This window comes from Ananas comosus, linkage group 22 (genome assembly GCF_001540865.1).
Source record: "Ananas comosus cultivar F153 linkage group 22, ASM154086v1, whole genome shotgun sequence".
NCBI classification, from domain to species: domain Eukaryota; kingdom Viridiplantae; phylum Streptophyta; class Magnoliopsida; order Poales; family Bromeliaceae; genus Ananas; species Ananas comosus.
In genome coordinates this window covers 8284733-8305355 of record NC_033642.1, presented here as the reverse complement: position 1 = coordinate 8305355, position 20623 = coordinate 8284733, and the positions used below count along the sequence as shown (strand labels likewise).

The window sequence follows — 20623 nt, the reverse complement described above, 5'->3', positions numbered from 1 at the left end:
TATTCTATGCACCGGGTGTATACAAACGGACGGCACTGATTACTGTTATAAAAATCAAAATTTAATATAATAGATATGATTTACAACATTTAAAGAGCTTACACGGATATATATTTTGAAAAGCTATTGCTTCGGCACGAAGCAATCCCAGAAATCAATGGTAGAGAAAGTATCACAATTTGATCGGCAAAAAAATCAGTGTCATAGAACATAGGATAAATTAACTTCAAATACCACTCCTATGGTTTTGTAATTTCTCATTTAGTACCCTATGGTTTAAAGTGTATCAAGTACATCAGCTTTTTCGTTAATATTTTATTAAATTGTATACAAAAAACTTCAGATATCTCACTTAAGTTTATTGAATATTCATTTTAGTATCCTTTAGTTTTGACGTTGTCACTGATTTAACGAAAAAAATTAGTGAAATTTATAACAAAAAGATAAAAATGAAACCACGGGGTATTAAATTGATACACTTTAAATCACATAGTACTAAAGTGAGAAACTGTGAAACCACAAAGGTAGTATCTGAAGTTTTCCCTAGAACATATATAGTAAGTTAAATTTTTAGGAGTCATACTTATACACCTGGTGTAGGGAATGATTTGTAGCTAGGATGAGTCCAACCAATTATGGAAAAGTGAGGAAATTAGCTAGAGGGAGAGAGAGGGAGAGAGATATTTACTTAGGTGGGAATCTTGTATTAATGAAGTGTTTGAGATGTTTTATTTATGATAAATAATAATGACAAGCCAAGTCAATATATATTGCACCCACAAAAGGTGTGAGAAGGGGAAATATTAGCTGAGCATAGTTTGTTTCATAAAAAAAAAAAAAAAAAAAAAAAAAAAAAAAAAAAAAAAAAAAAAAAAAAAAAAAAAGACAAAGAAAAAATAAAGAAAAAAAAAGCTGATTAATGGATCAAATTCTAATTAGTGAATGATTAGAGGTGGTGTTAGTGATGGTGAGTGAACTTCAATTAGAAAGTAATTAATTAGTTAGAACCGTTAAGCGTGGAAAACGACAAGCGTGATCGGCCGTTATGTTGATTCTTTCGATAACAATTTGTCCGCGTGCACTAGGCATGAAAACGACAACCTATTTCGTTATTCTGATTCTCATTCTGATAACGAAAAATCCTCGTACTGTATTAGTTATTTCGATTTTCAAATTGATTCTATTCTGTTTAGAAGAAAAAAAAAGAAAATGATTTGTGCAAACAATGGATCTGATCAATTGTAAGTAGCTCGATAATCGTTTATTAGCGGTTTGAGCTAGTTTTGTTTCGTGAATACTCGAATATCAGCGTACTGTAATGGAGAGTTAGTTTGACAGAAATCAAGTTATGAATAATAATGCTTAATTAGCACTCCTTGACTCCTTTTATGTACAAATAAATCTTCGTGATTTTCGGTTAATCGACGCTTACTAGCATTTTGAAATGAAGTTTGTATTAAACTCTATAGTTTATAAGCCATAATAAAATGGTCTTCTAAGTTAATAAGCTCTTACAGAACCTTTGTAAGTAGACCTATTTTGGCAAATGTTAAATATTTATTAAATAGAAAATCCAGCTTGAAAACAATATGCTTAAGCTCTATCAAGCTAGTAAATTAAGGAACCATGCAACAATAATTACAAGTTAATTGGACATATAAATATTAAAAAATGCTTGCCAAAAAGGAAAAAGTTATAGTATATTTAATCATCAGGGCTTTACTAGCTTTTTTTTTATGTATTAAAATCATAGTAATAATAATCCCAAGTAAAAGGACTTAAAGTCTGATGATGTAGTGTTGTTCAGTAAAATACTTTTTTATGGGAAATAATATCGGAGCTTCAACTTTTAATACTCGAACTCGTTTATGTTTACTGCTAAAGTAATAATTTTATCTAACATTTAATTTATTAGAAGTTACTGTAGCATTAAAAAAAAAGTAACCAAGAAAGAAGTACAAAGCTCAGATAAAAGTTCATGCTTTTCATGCTGGTATGAGCTACAGAGGATATCTTGAATATCTGCTACGTGGAACAAAAAGTAAATAAGAGGAAACTTCAGTGGGACACTTCCCAACGGCTTCTTATTGAGTGAGAATTTGTCACTACATGAAATTTATTTCTATCCACAAATCATCTAAAATTTAATTTTATTTTTTTGAGTTTTAGTATTAGAAAAATATTCACGAATTATTGAATGGAGACAACACTGACACGTCACGACAGTCATTGAAAAATTTTTTGCTTAAGTTTTATCTGAATAGCACAATTCGGGCAAGTTTTTCTTTTTCTTTTTTTCTTTTAATCTTGTTGATAGCCTCCTACATAACTCATTGATTTTTTTTATAAACATATACTTCCCGCAATTCCAAACCACACTTTAGTAAGTTATATTGGCACATGTAATGTATAAAAATTTTAAGATCATAGGTTTAACCTTTTCTGAAACAGTATAATTATTCTCCTACCTTGTTCTCAATTGATGAACAAGGATTGATGCCAAATTGTATAGCTAAGCCTTAAATAAAAGAGAAAAAAAATCGAGTTTTTTCATGGGAAATTCAAAGAACATAGTTGTACATATTTTTGGCACACTTTTTGCTCAAGACTTAGAGAATTACAATTAAATCATAAAGATTTTATTTTAGTGTATGTATCAGTAAAGAGGCAGTGCATTTTTCATATAGGTAGAGAAAGACTTTATGCAGTATTAATTCTTTTAATACACAATCTTAAAAGTACTAATGCTTATTAGAAGCTGTTTAATTTTGAAGTAGCAAAGCAGGGATGAAAAGGGAGCCACCATTTATAATTTTATGGCTTGTGTATAAATGCTTTGTACTCAAATTACCCATATAATAATATTAAAAATAAAAACTCTTTTTTCTAAACAGTGATCTTCATGACCTTAGTGGCATGAGTTTTTCCATCAAGCACTGAAACCATCAAACATAAAAGTCAATCAGATACATCTATTATTATTTTTTTTAAAAAAAATTAGAGAGTTTCCATAAAATGTACAATATAAGGAGATTCAAAGAATAGTAAATCCTATTGAGATAAATACATTTGAAACCAATAGGCTTCAGTAAATTAAAGCAACATAAGCTAGTCACAACACATGGAGAAACACTGAGCTTCCCTGAGAGATCAGTAACAGGATATTTTGATTTCACAGTACAGGATAGTAATGGTAGAATAGACGCGCGCCTCTGAATATAAGCTATCAAATTTCCTAACCTAAACTGCATCATTGAGATGGATAATGAGAGGTTCGTTTCTTCTCACTGCGGGAATACGATTGTAAAGCAGAAGCGTTCTGCGTAAATACCGGTGAATAGTCCTTCGGTGAAACCTTTCCCAGAACATTCAATACTTCCATCCGGTGCAACTCCTTTCCTGCCAGAATAAGTGTTAGGAATAAACAGCTGTTCAATGAATAGGAGAAGTTAGTATCGAGGGGCGGAAAAGATTTGATTACCTTCTTCCAGTAAGAGATGTATGGCTCTTTTCTCCAATTCAACAGCATGCCTACTTCGACCGACCGCCGATAAAGAACGGAGCACTAATAAATCAATTACAAGTACCCAAAAGGTCAGAATTATCTGAGAGTTAAATGGACCCACCAAATGAAATAACATAAATTAAAAGGCGGCTTACTTCTGATATAATCCTCCTGGCTTGACTGGTCGCGACTTTTCAAGAACTTCTGTAACCTACTAAACCTTTCCTCCCAATCTTGATTACTCGGTCTCTGTGAGTCAGCCAGAGGAGGATTTCCTGTAGTACTTGTTGATTTGTTTGGCTCAGATGCCGCTAATCCAGTGTTTGGCTTTTCAAGAGGATGGTCAGGGCAAGAAGGCAATGTAGGCTCATCGCTTGGATTCTTCCGTACATTTTGTTCTTTTACTCCATCCTCGTCAACTTTAGTTGGCTTTCCAAGAGGATGGTTAGGGCAAGAAGGCGATTTATGCTCGCCGCTCTGATTCTTTTGTACATTTTGTTCCTTTATTCCACCTTCCTCAACTTTACTTAGTCCAAGAGATTCTACACTTTCCACATTGGAACGGGTGTTTTTCTTGCCATGCTCGTTTTCAACTTTCCTACGTACGTATACAAGTGTGTGTGGAGTACTGTTTTCAGGTTGGTGCCTCTTGGTTCCAGGTATTTTCTCTGAATCTGAGTTGAGTTCTTTGTTGTCCTTCGTGAGCGGAGAATTTTCCTGTGATGTTATAGTATTTTTAGATTCATTTAGCAAATCCTGCAGAGCCCCTTTCTTCAACAAGGTTGCATGTTGCTTCTCTCCCGCAGCCATGGGACTTAAAATTACTGGCCACTGAATTGATTAGAGTTTCTCTTCATTCTAGCTGTGGGAATACAAAAGTCCTAGAATAAGCAATAGAATGGTAACAAAGAACAAGAGAGGAAAATGGATGGAAAGAAAAAGCCAAGGAAATATGGGATTTTCCTAATTTACATTTTCTCGTAAGTTTTATGCGTTGACTTGCCAAGGAAAAGAAGACAATCTTCATGCAGTGTTTGAAATCATCAGATGTGCTCATGGAAAAGGAATTATTAAATAAAATGGTCTTCACATGAAAAACGTTTTTGCTTGTTAGCAAGTCAAGAAGTTCGAACACGCCAACAAAATAAACAATGCCTAATCAAGAATAAATTCTAGCAATGTTTCTATCTAAATACGAGTGGGTGCATGCACGTACATGTACAAACGTAAATTTTTTTTCTCTCGCTTATGTCATATGGGCTTGACAAATACTAGATCACTAACTCTGCGGTAGCAAATGTAATCTAAATCCTTCCTAACAAGTTTAAATTTCACTTATGTTTTCCTTTTCTCTACTTACCTTTCAGCATGATCTTGCTGAACCGTCTTCCATGCCATCAGAACATCCCTGGTGTATATAAAGTAAATATCCTTCACTATGTAGTGGCTATAATGCAGAAATCCTAGGCGTCACGAACACTAACACGGGACACAACTCGGACACTGTGACACGGCAATTTTCAAAAATTAGGACATGGACACGGACGGACACCGCTAATAGAATATAATATTATTAATATAATAAAATATTTTTATTATATAAAATATGAATTTTGGTAAAATATTATTATATTTCTCATACGAATGAAAGTAAAATTTTTATTGATAATTCATATATTTAAAAAAAAAATTCTCCACCATACATAATCTATTATATTGTCAAAAAAATTTGTATACATTCTTCAAAAAGCTAAAATATTTATAATCTTTCATTATATACACATAGAAAAAGTAAAATAAAAATATGTATATATATTTTTTTAGTTGTGTGCGCTATAGATCGGCATTGAACGCGCATCCAAGGAGCGTTCACATCGGACACATGTACCACACGGACATGCGAGACTTATAGAAGTGTCCGTGATACATGGTATAAATCACTATAAAAATATCTTGACAATGCCAATTGTTGGGGCAAATAATTACTAGGCTTTCTAGAGTGTTTATGGGAACCCCAACTCTTATCTGCTTTTGGTAATGCATTTATTGACAACAAACCCTATGCTTTAGAACTTTAGAAGGCATCTAATTCTGTTCTCATTGCAAGACACTATGATGATTAGTTTTATGAAAATTAGATGTTAATCTAAAAAATTCTAGCAAGACTCAATGCCTCTGTCATTTGGGGGCAAGGTCCCTTATGAACCTTAAATATCTCTCTGATATAAAGATTGAATCGATCAATAACCTCTGTATTCCTGTTAAGACTGTTTTCCTCTCTATGGAATTGATCTAAACCGCTTTTAGCTTCCTAATTTGTCCTCATGAAAAACAAAAGGTCAGTTCACAATTTAGTAGAACTTTGGCGCTTTGCTATGCTTGTTACCAAAGGATCCAGTGGATATATATAGTATCTCAACTATCAATGCTTAAACCGGAAGTCCTGGTAATTTACAGATATAGGAGTGCTTGTCGTTTGTGGTGAATCTTTTTTTAGCACAAACTGAATCATACCAAACAATTCTGTGCAGTTATTGTTTTGATTCCGTGCACACAAACAAAAAGCTTTGTTGTTACAGGCATAATATTGAATAAGAGAGATTCATAAACATGCGCATAAGCTTGCAAGATAGAGCAACTAGGGTAAATGAAAGCATACTTAAAATGGCACGACAATGTATGAATCAATAGTATCATTTTGCATTTAGAAAGATACCTCTCTGATGTTGGTTGACATAAGGAAGCTCACCAACTATACAGGTCTTGGTACTAGAATGTACACACAGAAGAAAAATGAAAAGTTAGTAGCATTACAAATCACTTATCATATACATCTGTGATATAGTTGATAACTTGATGTCTGAAGATAATGAGGGTGAGCTATTGGTAGAAGACCTAATTATACAACATAGATAACAAAGTTGAATGAAAATTTGCATGCCACGACAGAAGTTTCACACACTTAATGGAGACAACTAATTAGTTCTTTTTTTATGAAAATCAAAGAGAACTGAGTTATGTTTCTCAGTGAATCAGACAATCTAAATCCTTTATTCAACACCAACTGAGGCAGAAAAGGTCACAGCTATGGATCAATTGGACTGATCTACTTAACATCAAGTAATTTATTAAAAGCTATTGTCAACATTATCAAAAAATAATTTTTTGTCTCATCTTCTCTTCATACATCAATTTGCAAAGAATGGATTTGCACTGCCTTCGATGGGTGGTTCTATAAACAATAGCAAAATAAAGAAAGAGGAAAAAATGAAATAGCTGATAAGATATAAATCATATGCAATAGCACGGGGCTTCATTTTCTTTTGAGCTATTTCAGTCAACTGATTGGGGATTTCATTAAACTAATCAGTGATTCCATCAAAATTTTACTACTCTAGGTACTTTTTAGCTAAAGAAAATGTAGATTCTAGCAAAAGGTGAATAACCGATAGCTCACATAGCCGTTAATTTCGATGAAATCCCCAATGCAATTGACTATAGTTAGGCATTATAACGTAGACTCTGGAGAATCTCCAGGGCCGCGAGTTCAAATAAGATTACAGTAAGGTATTCTTGCTTCAATATGAAATCAAGCTGAACAACCCCGAAATCGCAATCTCAAACCGGATTCTCAGTATCAAAAAGAGCTCTTTTTATACCCAAAAGAGAATTTTCCTCTTCTTCACTAAATTTCACAAACATCTACTAAAATAGAAGAATCCCATACCCAGAAGTTTCCCAGTGAGAAAAAAGATCGAGTTGTGCTACCTATTTTATTACTTTGCGTAACAATTCACATCCAACCTCACATTATATAAAAGGATTCGCATAGCACAATGAAACCATAAGCAATTTAAGAAAAAGAAGCTGAGAACGAGCTCGTTGTATACCAAATTTCTCCAAATATCACAAAAATCTACTAAAATTCTACTAAATTCAGAAGAACCGGATACCCAGTGCTTCCCAGTTACGAAAAATGATCGAATTTCACTACCTATTTAGCACTTCTCGCAACAAATCACATGCAATCATACACTACGCACAATGATTCCCGGAGCACAGCAAAACCACGAGCAATCCAAGCAGAGGGAGCTGAGAACGAGCAAAAAAAGGGAAATGAGAAAGGAAATTAGAGAGAATCGAGCGGGGATTAGTGGAGATCACCTCCACCAACAATGGCGAATCGATCGATCGCTGTGGTCGGGGACTTATTCCGCTGGGAATACGCTATTCCGGTCGTTTATACTCGCGGTGGATAAAAGGAGAGAGAGAGAGAGAGAGAGAGAGAGAGAGAGAGAGGAGGGTCGCTTTATTCGTGCTTTGTGTACGTATATCGTCTCATTAAGTTTGGGCCGGCCCATTAACATTAACGGGCTAGTCCGGTTTATCGGCCTAGATCGGAAAAACTCAAGCGGTTAGAAAAAAAACAACCAATTTATTTAAAACGTGCAGATACAACGCCTAGGGTCTTGTTTACGACTCGGTCCATTTAACCCAACAAACCCCCAAGCACTTGATCTCTGACTCTGATATCACTTGGGCCAAACTGACCTTTTACCATTTCGAACGTGACTCGACCCAACTTAGCTTTCCGCTACAAAATAAAATTCTGGTCCATTTAAGCCAACACTAAATATCGAATAGTTATATAAAATATATAATACAAAATACAAAATAGAATTGGTGATGGACAACATCATTAAAGTTGATCTAATCTATTTAAATTTCCTACGAACCAAATTTTATAATTTTTTTGACGTTTTTTGCGGTGTTCAAACGGTTCCAAAATTTATGATTATTAATCTGTAATATAAGGTGAATGATATTGTAAAATTGTGAAAGCCTAGTTTGTTTTTAATAGTGTAAATCATCGATTTGGATGCTATTCTCACTTATATCACTGGCATCAAAATCGTAATATAACTTACTTAAGCCTGGGTCTTCAAAACAGTTGAGTGAATTAGAATAACTAGAGATCATTTGGTTAATGTTGGTTTCATAAGAGCCAAATTATGTGGCTATGTAAAAGCATAAACAAGCATCAATCCTGTCACAATTTAGGAACTCGTTAGGGCTCTCTTGGTTCTGCGAGATTCTGCAAAAGTGCTGTTCAAATGCCAACATTTCAGCAATTTTCTGATGCAATAATACAACCATAGATTTCAAAGTTCAGCTCTATTTTTGACATGGCTCAGTACAGAGTCCAAATTTAAAGTAATTCCAATAAATTTGATGCCAAATTGTTAAATGCTTATTCTTCCGAGTGTAATTACCCAGTGCTTATTCTGATTCTGGCTACCCAAAATAAGGAAAAGCGAAAGAATCGAGCAAATCGTGCTGAATTCGGTGCAGCAAATTGGTGCTCCGAATTACAGAAGCTGTCGGATAATGGAACACACACCTGCATTCACAGGAAAAAGGCTTTTCCAAGAAAACAAATGAAAACAAAGCAGGAAAAGTCCATAGACATGAGGTAATAATAATTGTACCAAAGACTCGAAGCCTCGGATTAGAAGAACAATGCTGTATCAAATCCAGATCTTTGAGCAGGTAAAAGTTGATCGCAGTGAGATGTAAATGCGAGTCCTTATAAAACTATACAACCAGTAAAGGTTCTCCAAGAGTTTTAACTTTGATTCAAATCCTTCTCACCCATCTAAGAAACGTATCATCAACATTGTCACATAATCCCCACCTCTTTTATAAGAAACGAATTTACACAAAGTTTTCACACAACACACTTTCTGCTAAACGACAAACAGAAAAACATCGTTCTTTCTACGGTAGCAGCAAGCGATACAGATAATTTGTTTGCGAAATTAGTTTACATTTGGTTCTAAGGGTTTTTTATGGGAAATCTATACTCTCCACCATTCACTTTCCAGATGTTCCCATATCGTCAATTCAGTAGAGCATGATCAAACTGTTGAAGCCTGTAGGAGGTAACAGACCTAATCAGAAAGAAAAGAATCCTGATCAATCCAAAAATCATTTATTTACATTTATATCCCTGTAAAATCTAAATTCAAATATACCCCTGCAATGTGCAATTCATGCGAAAAAAGTTGCTCGCATCAAAATTTTTTTTTTTTTTTTTTTTTTTTTTGTGAAAGAGGGGCAGAGTCTTGTAAGAACAAAAGTATACACACGCAAGTTAATTTTTTGAAGGGCATAAATGAAATTCAGATTTTACAGGAATGAACATGCAAATAGATAATATTTTCAGGGCTGTACATAAAAATCTCATGCATTACAGAGTAGGGGAAGGAACCTTACATATTAAAGCGCAGAAGCATAGAATGAGAGCAGCACTGATAGGTGACACAAAAGCTAGAGTTAACCAGAAGCTAGACTTCCTGGCTCTTCATGAAAAGTGATCACAACGACGAATAAGCTGCAGCAGGGAATTCGCTTTCCTTTGAGCTCGACTCGTTCCGCTCTTCGATACCTCAATTACATGCTCATAGATGCCAAATTTTAGTGCATCTAATAAGAAAGAATTACTGTGTGTACACAATTCGAGGAGAACAGATAATGCACATTCTTTGTTTTTAGGAGTTCCATCCTTTACAAACCCCACAAGAGTTTCTATAAATGGTAACTTCTCTAAAGTACAACGGCCCTCGGGATGTGATGCTAATAAGAGGAAAATCGATAGGGCTTCGTCAATCATACCCAGATTCTTGTCGCACAGCACATTAAGTAAAGGTAGAGTGATGCCTGCTTCGATAGCTCTTGCTTTGTTTTTGTTATTCAAAACCAAATTGAAGAGAGCGGTAGCAGCATCTTTTTTCCCTCTAATAGTGCCGTCTCTTAAGAGATCTACTAAAGGAGGAATGCCGTTCAAGTTTCCAATTAGTACCTTATTCTCATCAAGCATAGATAAGCTAAATAAAGTTGCAGCAGAGTTCTCTTTAGCCTCCACAGTCCCATTCTTCAGAATCTCAATTATAGCCGGGATTGCTCCTTCCTTTGTAATGAGCTGCTTATTCCCCTCATCGATTGACAAGTTTAACAGAGCAGTCACTGTATTTGCTTTTATTTTGGAGTCGGGATAGTGTAAGAGGCCGACCAAAGCCGGAATGCCTCCGCTCTGGGCTATGAATACTCTATTCTCGGGGTTATCCTTGGATAGCACTCGGATCTTCTTGACAGCCCTTCGCTGCACATCAAGATGAATAGAGGATAGATCTCGCACCAAGGACGGGATGTCATCTTTCTTTTCCCCAGGTTCGTGTTCAGGATCTGCATCTTTTTTCAGCAGTTCGACTTTATTCTTCTCACACCACTGCAAAATTAAGTTCTTTAGGGCATAGTTTGGTGCCAACGAGAGGTGCGATAAAGTTTGCCTCGTCTTTGGACAGGTCCGGTGGCCGGCATCCAACCACATCTGTATGCTTCGCCTTTCATATGTCTGAGCAAAAATAATTGCACTGTCAGAATAACATATTTAAGCCTCTTTGGCTTGGCTAGAGCTTCTCATGACGTATTGAATAAAGTTGTTTGAAGAAGAAACGACAGATTTTTAAATAAAATCCTTCCAGTAGGTTCCCACTACATAAGAAGAAGCTCCAAATTGCAATGTCTGATTTGGCGGCAATGAAGCTCATTTCAGCTTCCAACCGGAGCAAATGTTCTAAACTTGCTATTTGCTAAACACCCACAAAAGAAGTAACTCCAAATTGGTGTGTCTGATATTGCAGCACAGAAGCTCACTTTAGCTTCTCACCAGTCACTAGAGCAAATGTTCTTAACATCCTATTTGCTAAACACCCACAGAAGAAGTAACTTCAAATGGAAGTGTTTGATTTTGCGGCACAGAAGCTCATTTTAGCTTCCCACCAAGGCAAATATTCTTAACTTTTTATTTGCTAAACGTCTAACTACTGTATTTTAGGATAGAGAAGCTATTCCAAAAGCAAGGCCAAAAAGACAACAAGGAATTTATAAACATTAAGCTAATTAAAGCACCTGTCCTGTTGCAACGATAACTGGATCGCTCATGATCTCTAGAGATATCGGACAAAGGAAATCATTGGGGATCATCAAAGACGGACACTTTTCAAGATATTTTGGCAATGAAATATCATTTAGAGCACTGCTGTCTTCAATACCGGCAATTTGCTTGAACTTATTCAGAAGCTCTATAATCTTTTGGGAACTTTCAGAATTTTCACCGTTTCTTTCATTGATAAGCTTTTTGATTGCCATTGTTTCGGCCCTTAAATCTGCTAGTGTGTGCAGCTCTAGTTTTTTCGCTAGCCTTTCAAGTATTGCTCTATCTGCATTTCGGTCCTCCCTGTTCTCGAGTATCACCATCAGATCCATTGCAAGCTCCATGTCCTGAGTATCTGTTCTCCTCTTAGACCTCCTCAGTTGCACATTCATCAGCTCCACCTTCAAGCAGGAAGTAGAATTATATAATCTGAAGGACCTCAATTATAACCCAGTCAGGGCTTTTCATTATTGAAATTCATAAAAATTTCTCAATGGGATTACAAACATCAATGCAAAGAGAAAATATTCCACACGTAAAGGCAAAGAAATTCAAATTTCTGCAGCATGAGAGGGCCAGAAAAGTTAGTAAAATACCATTGGAGACACTAAGTCTACATTATGTATATATCAACTGGAATAATAGCCGCAGAATAAGCAATTTAAACATCAACCTTCACCAATTATCAACCAACATGAAACCACCTAAGAGAAACCGATCTAATTCGTTACAATTTATAGGGTGAGTAAGGTACTTGTTCTTTCACTTCGTCCGAGACACCGAGCTCATCGTACGGCATCCCATCCAATGCCTGGTTCAAATTGTCATACACCATCCGAAATCTACCCACCACCGCCTCACTCTCCAGCGCCTGATCCAATCAATTATGTCACAAGTCATACGTAATAAGCAAGAAAAGGAGAAGATCCTCAAATTGCAATTCGGAACCCTAACTAGGTATATCTTGCTCCCGTCGTGGCAACACCGCAGCAGCTTCTTCGCGGCGGCGAAGGCCTTGGCGAGGGCGGAGAGGCGGATGTAGGCTGCGTCGGGGATCGGGGCCGCGATCTCCTGGAGCTCCTCGAGGAAGGGGACGACGAGCTTCATCCAGCGGACGAGGTTGAAGCACTCCTTCTTCTGGCTCCTGCGGTAGTCCCCGAACGACCGCACCGACTCGATCACGTCGAGGAGCTCGAGGACGAGCTCGTCGTCGTCCTGCTCCCGCGCGATCGCCCTCTCCGCCACCACCTCCTCCTCCTCCTCCTCCTCCCCGGCCCCGTTCCCGCCCCCCTCCGCCGTCGTCGTCCTCATCGGCGGCGTCATCCTCGTCGGCGTCGGCGGCGGCGGCTGCTTCAGATGGGATCGATCATGTGAAGATGGCGCGTAGCGAGGAGGGAGAGGAGGCGTGGGTAACCCTAACCCTAGTTCGAGGGGAGAGGAGAGGAGAGAGAGAGAGAGAGAGAGAGAGAGAGAGAGAGGTGTTGGGTGGGTGGGAGCGGAGGAGAGAGAGAGGGGGAGATTGATTTTCGCGCCGTTGGTTAGGCTGAATTTAAGGGCTCTCGCTCGTTACGTTTAAGGAGGGAGAGTGGCTAAATTACGGTTTACTCCCTGAACTTTTACTCGACTTTCACTCTACTCCTTGGACAAAAAGTTACGTTTCACTTTAGTCCTCAAGGTTCCTAATTTTTGATACTACACTGCAGGAGAGTCTTATAGAAATAATTTTGTTTGTTTTCCAAAGTAATAATATATATTGTGCAAAATATCACTATTAACTATTGATTTTCTATTTTTCGAATCCATCTACTATTCTATTAATAGGATTGAGGGCATTGTTCTATCGAGTCATTTTGAATTATCGGAGCTTTAAATTTATAATCGGTACCGTTGAAATTGATCTGCACAATTAGAAATGTTTAGAAATCAAATTTTGTAATATTTAAAAATCATTATCAAGTTCATCGAAGAGTCTGAAAAATGAATGGTCATAAATGAATAACCTTTTTAAAAAGAGGTTAGACGTTCTCAATTCATAATCAAAGTTATCAAATATTATCTAAATAGTATAAAAAATTTTCTATCAAAAATTCAAGCAATTTGGATTGCTCTACACCGTTAAACAAGCAAACGGCTCATATAGGCCGTAAAAAATTGTCGATTTTACGACACTTTGATCACCATGTAAATAATTTTTAAAATTTATGAAATTTAGTTTCTAGATATTTCAAATACTCTAGATGAACTTCAACGGTTCTGATCATCGATTCAAAATCTCTATTATTAAGAACAACTTAATAGGACAAGTTAGCCCTAACCCTATTTTTCTATTAGAAAATGATTAAGTATATTTCAATTTTTTTTTGAGTCTACAATGCTATGTAGTTTTGTATATCAACAAGAGTTTATTCTATGCTACTAACAAGTAAATTATTATTTGATAAACTATATATTGGAGTAATATTATGAAAAATTTTTTGTACCTCCTGTAAGAAGAAGCTTCCAAATTTCTCTTTTTTTTTTTTTTTTTGCTAAATAATTTGCTAGAGACATATATTGCTAAAAGAATAGAATAACTATCAAATATGTCGGATAGTTGGCGTTAATCATTAATTTCAAAAACTTCAGTTATTAAAAAAATACAAATAATTTACTTAAAGTGTACAGATACAGTGCTTATCGATCTCGATTGTGACATAACTGAACCAGCTCTATGTCATTTCGAATATGATACGACCCAACTCGACCTCCTGCTATTTCGAACGTGACTCGGTCCAACCTAAACTTCCGCCACAGGGAAATATGATGATCCCTTTAAGCTAACGAAATATATCCTAATTAGAATTTTATAATATTTTATAGATGATAAAATTAGGAAAGAGATTAAGCAATACCAACACTATAATTAAGAGAGGTTTTCTATAGATTTTGAGTAACAAAAAGAAAAGTGCAAAGCACCACATATACAGCATTTACTCTCCAATTTAGCCTAAAAACTATATAAGCATTTCTCTCCAATTTAGCCTAAAAAACTATATAAACATTTAAACTTTTAATTCCGTTTTATCAATCATTTAATTTCCTTTATAATTGATGTAAATATTTAGAGGTCAAATGACAATCATGAATTTCATGCAAGCTGGGTATAGATAAACTCTTAAAAAACTCATGTCTTGCTTGTTGAATATAAATATAAAAACATCGCTCTCTAGTAATTTATACTTTAAAAAAACAACGATTTTTTCATATAAGTTAATATGGTATCAGAACAGAAGGTCCTGACTTTAAGTCCTAATTCAAGTTCACATTTGGACTTATTAAAATGTCTCAAATTCAGATGTAAGAGAGAGTAATATTGTATAATTAATTTAACATTGCTTAGACAGGTTCATTCGAAAGTTCATGAGATCCATAATACACATATAATAGATATAAAAATATATCAATTTTATTATTTCTAATTGACCAAATTCAACATTTTTTTCGTTTGTAGGTCCCTCACCCTACGACCTCTCAAGGCTTTTTTTTTTTTTTTTGCATGTACATCAGGAGTTCGAATTTCAGACCTCAGAAACAACATTTCATATAACAAATTACTATATATACTATGTGAGCATTCGATTTTAATAGAATCTTTTTTGTTAATAAAACTAGCTCTATCAACAACACAACATAAAACCAACTAATTATTAATGTCAACAACTTTGCAGAAACCAGATGAATTTTCAAAATGCTATTTACCATAAAATTTCTTTGTTTTAGTCCAACCGGCCACTTTGCTAAGTTCAATCCAAAATGACTCACAATTATCCATCCACCATCCTCTATGCTCATCATTACACAATAAGCTTCATGGACAACAAAAAAAAAAGAGGAGGGTATAACAGTAGCATAAAACTATGTGAGGATAAGAAGACTTTGCATGAACCTTGTGCACTGCACCAGCAGTGCACTGCGCTCCGCGTCTGTCCAACAATTCACAATTGAATGTACTTTCTTTTTTCAACTGATAAGCATCATTCAAAAGATCGATATAATAAAAAAGGGTCTGTAGAACTACGCTGGAATACTATTAATAGCACTAAATTATTGGTGCTATTAAGTTTCTGGCCTTGGATGAAGCGATGTACGGTTAGGAACTTAAGATGATAGTGGTCTTCTAAAATTGACTGGGTATAGTTAGTTGAATAGTATAATTTAACAGATGTAAATGGTCAAAGAGATTGATCTAACGGCAGAAAACTTGATATCACTAAATATTTGGTGCTATCGATAACAATATAGTGGGACTTATGGTCTGCAATTAGTTTAGTATTAACACCACCTTATGCATGTATGGTATACTTCTCATATTACAATTTGACATCTGTTCACGTGGATGACAAACAGTAGGTGAATAGTAATAAAGATATATGCCAAAAAGATCAATCTAATAGGGAGAATAATTTAGGATTGATCTTAATAAACGACATATACATTAATTAAACTCAAAATATCTAAAAATAAAGAGAGAGAGAGAGAGAGAGAGCTTAAGATTGATTATAATACTATATATTTTACCTCAAAGATAGATCGAAGTAGAAAAAATGTATGATTAGTTTATTAAGATAAAGCATCTACAGTTACAATTTCAAAATATAGAAATATTTTTTTGTTGAGAGAGAAAGATAGTATGCCACCGGCTTCATTCATTTAATTATTTAGAAATAAATTTAGCTAAAAATATGAATTAATTAGGATTCAAACTTGGTACCTTGAATACCAACCACCAAGTCCTTTACCACTTGCGCTAGAGACGGTCGGTAAAATATAGAAATATTAAACAAAAAGAAATGAGATTGCATGGATAATATGGTCAACTAGCTATAGCAAAACAACTCAGCAAGCTAAAAAAATCTAAAAAGTGCGAGTCACATATCAGTGGTGATATCCAAACAAATATGAATCATAACTGTTCTCTAAAACTCACTCATCAAAAATATATATATACATTATATATAATTATTTTTATATATATAAATATGTATAATTATAAATTAAATAAATTATATAAATAAAAAATATACATATTCGAGCTGTTATCGAGCCGAACACAAGCGAGCTGACCCCAGCTCGTGTTCAACTCGTTTACTTAATGAGTGATTCGATCTCGAGCTCATTTCAAGCCAAGNAAAAAAGCATGCACATGACCGAATATAGCCGTTGAGCGGCCCCCTACGTCCTACAGCATTCCCACGGGTCGCGATCCTGCCTCTCTATCCAACGGCTAGTGCTCAACTAGCCGTTGCGTTTAAATGAACCCCCCCTTCCCCTCTCCCCCGGACATGTATCCGCTATTTACGTCCATATCCCCCCTTCTTTGGCTCAGAGAATTTCTCCTCCTTTTTTGGCTTCTTTTATTCCCCCCCCTTTCTCTTTCCCCTCTCTACACCCAGCTCTGTGTGTGTGTGTGTGTGTGTGTTCGAGAGAGAGAGAGAGAGAGAGAGAGAGAGGGGGGGAGGGAGAGAGCTCAATCTCTCTCTCTAGCACCAGGGGAAAGATCGGATCTTGGGATGTGAACATTTTGCTTGTGCCTTTCGCGTGTCGTTGCGAAGGTCGTAGCCGAATCCGCGATCTCTGGGTTCGTCTCATTTTCGGTTTCTAGATGCATTTGTGACGTTGGTTCTCCCTGGATCTCTCACCAAGAGCGCCAAATTTGCGATTTTTGATCAACGAGTTTTTGGTTCTTGTTCTCTTCTTATTTTTTTGGAGAGTGAAATATACTTGGGAGGCCTAGATTTCGGCGATGGATAGATCCGGCGCGAACGCTGTCGGCGCGATGAGTTCAATGAGCTCTCAAGGTATTATTATTGTTGTTGTTATTGCACTAAAATTATGTTTCTTTTCCAAAGTATTTATCATCCCGGATTGAGAATTTAAGCTACAGGTGTTCCGATGGAGGGAGTGAAATTTTCGACGGAGACCGGGGACACGAATCGAAGGGCGTTGAGGGACATTAAGAATCTAATGGGAGCCCCCATCTATCCATGTGCAGTGAGCAAGAGGGGATTATCAGAGTAATTCACTATTGTTTGATAAATTTACAAATATTCGAAAGTCGAAACCTAATGGGCTGGGATTATCATGTTCTCAAATCTATCTTCTTCTTTTCTTTTTTTCCAATTATTTTCAGTAAGGCTACTGTGGATTGTAAGAACCAAGGTGTAATCTTAGGACATCGCCCGATGACAAGGTTCGAATTTAGTGTTCTTTTTCCTCCTTTTTATCTCTTCTTCTTTAGTATCTATTTGCTTATTTTTATGAGTTGTTCTTTGCAGGAAATATGCTGCAACCCTTGCAAACAAAGCAAAAATTTGTCACCAGGTACATTTGATTCTAACATAATGGAGTTATTATTACCAAGATGTTTTCTTTTTTACATTTTTTATATTTTGAATCTTTTCATGTTGTAAATCACAAAGGAACCCACTGAGAATAATGAGAGGCAGAAGAGATCAGCAACATCAGCTCAAATTTCGAACGCTTTTAATGCTTCGAATGCCGCATATGATGAAGATCATCAATCAGGAGATGAGTTTCCGTTGCCAATGATGGAAGAAATGGTTAGAAATTGGCTTCTTTTTTTTTTGAATTTAAATCTCATATTGTAAATACATAGATGTGATCAATTCATGCTAAATGCTATTTAGGTGAGCACTGAGCTAAAGGAGATTGAAATGGAAGATCTTGAGGAGGATACGGCGGTTCCGGACATCGACAGCTTCGATTCCAAGAACCCACTTGCAGTGGTTGATTATGTGGAGGACATTTATAACTTTTACAGAAAAGATGAGGTAAAATTTGAACTCATTTATTAGTTGCATTCAAGTAATTAGTAAGAATATTAATACTTGATCCACACTTGAGCATTTTCACCATTTAAAACTTGTAATTCATAACCACTTTCCTTAGAACCATTTCCAGAAACAGTAGTGCAAAATCTAATGGCTAAATTTGTTTCCATGTATTGTTTAGAACTCAGGCTGTGTAAGTCCTAATTACATGGCTAACCAGTTCGACATTAACGAAAAGATGCGCGCGATTCTCATCGACTGGCTCATAGAGGCGAGAACAATTAATGTCACATTCATTAATTAATAACATTTCTCTTTCGTCGAAAATTTTATAATTTTATTAAATTTTCTTGTAAATGTGTTACAGGTGCACTATAAGTTTGAACTCATGGATGAGACACTGTTCCTCACAGTGAACATCATAGACCGATTCTTGGCGCGCCAAAACGTCGTGAGAAAGAAGCTTCAGCTAGTCGGAGTCACCGCCATGCTTCTCGCATGCAAGTACGAGGAAGTGACCGTGCCCGTTGTGGAGGATCTGATCTTAATATCTGACCGCGCATACACGCGAAAAGAAGTGCTTGAAATGGTAAACTTTTTAAAAAGCTCATTGAATTTGTTTCTTTTTTTTGGCAGATCAATAGTATTCATCTGAACTAATAAACTAGGATTCAAAACAGTGTTCATATTAATGAGTAACATGTTGCAGTTAATTTGAATTTCTACTTATTACCCTCAAAACTGCTGTGTCTGTAAACTTTTTGAAATATTTAAATGCTCAGATCAATGCCATGTGCTTAGCACTTTACCAATCATGTTTGAAACAGGAGAGGTTGATTGTCAACACACTGCAGTTCAAGATGTCAGTGCCAACACCTTATGTCTTCATGAGAAGGTTCCTCAAAGCAGCTCAATCTGACAAAAAGGTCTTTTTTTTTAGTTCATAATTTCAAAAAATTCCTTTTTTGGGCTAAATTTGAACATTTCTGAGAAAAAAAATATATATTTTCTTCGCTTGTTTGAACCAGCTAGAGCTTCTCTCCTACTTCATCGTCGAGCTCTGCCTCGTCGAATACGACATGCTCAAGTTCCGGCCTTCGTTGTTAGCCGCTGCCGCAGTTTACACTGCTCAATGTGCAATTAAAGGGTACAAGCACTGGGATAGATCTTGTGAGATGCACACAAGATACTCAGAAGATCAGCTTCTGTGAGTAGCCACTACCAAACTTTTGAAGGAAAACCTGCTTTAGAAATTCACAATTTTTTTTCTTTTTACATTATTTACAGTTCCCTGATACTGGTTACATTTCTACATATGCAGAGAATGCTCCAAAATCATGGTGGAATTTCATAAAAAAGCAGGACAAGGGAGGCTCACTGGTGTACATAGAAAATACAGCACATTCAAGTTTGGGTATACTGCAAAATTAGACCCTGCACTCTTTTTACTGGGGACAAATAACATCTAATGGCTTCTTCTTACTGAGGAATAGAATAATGATTCAAAGCAATTAACATTTAATCTGGGAGATGATTGTGGAATGCAACAACTGTTGCAGGATTTGAAGATGATTGTGATGGGTGTGGATTGCATTTTAATTTAGTGTAGAATGGAGCTAACTAGTTGTTGGTGATTTTAGGGAAGTTTCTGATTGGATTTAGTGTAGTTTTTTCTCTCTTTCTTTTTTTTTTTTTTTAGTGTATGCATGGGAGGACTGATTTGCTAATTCTGGCTTGATTCAACAAGGAATAAATGAATCTGAACTCTATTTTTTATGTTTCTTTTTATCATCATTATTTTTATAGATCCACATTACTCCAGTAGCTATTCTATACATCTAGTCAAATTTAGTCACTACTAATATGACCACAGTCAAGTGATTTGATCAAAATAAATAGGAAAAACTTCAAATACCACCCTATAGTTTCACACTTTTTATTTTCGTATTGTGTCGTTAGTTTAGTGTCCTACGGTTTTATTTTTATCTTTTCGTCAACTTTTAGTTAATTTTAATTATATCAAATTTGATGGCTATGTTAGTTACTACTTACTAGCCGTTAAGTGTTTAGTAAAAAATAATTAAAATAATTAAAGTTGATAAAAAAGTAATAAATATGATAAAATATTAATTTCTTTACCAAAATTACTCATTCTAAAAAATAAAAACTTAAAGAAGTCTTAAGAAAACCTTTAAAGTTGAGGAGGTGCTATGTCCGAATAGCCAATAGGTGAGGGGTCTCCATACATTTTTATCTTAATTTAAAAAGTTAGATTTAAAATAATAATAATAA

At 35.6% G+C, this 20623-nt stretch overlaps 3 protein-coding genes across 5 annotated transcripts; 1 reads left to right on the top strand and 2 right to left on the bottom strand.

Annotated features, from left to right (window-relative positions):
- On the bottom strand, window positions 3032-7789 carry LOC109727659. 3 transcript variants are annotated; one of them, XM_020257828.1, is made up of 6 exons: window positions 7670-7789; window positions 7500-7597; window positions 6222-6274; window positions 3661-4367; window positions 3482-3565; window positions 3032-3399 (listed from the first exon to the last, which is right to left on the bottom strand). In XM_020257828.1, the coding sequence occupies exons 4-6, from the start codon at window positions 4313-4315 to the stop codon at window positions 3251-3253; spliced, it is 888 nt and encodes a 295-aa protein (XP_020113417.1). In that variant the 5' UTR covers window positions 4316-4367; window positions 6222-6274; window positions 7500-7597; window positions 7670-7789; the 3' UTR covers window positions 3032-3250. The 3 variants fall into 3 exon arrangements, with proteins under 3 accessions (XP_020113417.1, XP_020113418.1, XP_020113419.1); XM_020257829.1 differs by having other exon boundaries at window positions 7549-7597; XM_020257830.1 differs by lacking the exon at window positions 7500-7597.
- On the bottom strand, window positions 9183-12730 carry LOC109727030 (U-box domain-containing protein 15). Its single transcript, XM_020256891.1, has 5 exons — window positions 12456-12730; window positions 12256-12372; window positions 11477-11902; window positions 9782-10919; window positions 9183-9438 (listed from the first exon to the last, which is right to left on the bottom strand). The coding sequence occupies exons 1-4, from the start codon at window positions 12606-12608 to the stop codon at window positions 9870-9872; spliced, it is 1746 nt and encodes a 581-aa protein (XP_020112480.1). The 5' UTR covers window positions 12609-12730; the 3' UTR covers window positions 9183-9438; window positions 9782-9869.
- Window positions 16856-20100, top strand: LOC109727414 (cyclin-B2-2-like). Its single transcript, XM_020257537.1, has 11 exons — window positions 16856-17338; window positions 17425-17554; window positions 17671-17730; window positions 17816-17861; window positions 17960-18100; window positions 18188-18331; window positions 18513-18602; window positions 18699-18920; window positions 19159-19257; window positions 19360-19538; window positions 19653-20100. Exons 1-11 carry the CDS (start codon window positions 17284-17286, stop codon window positions 19798-19800), a joined length of 1314 nt encoding a protein of 437 aa, XP_020113126.1. The 5' UTR covers window positions 16856-17283; the 3' UTR covers window positions 19801-20100.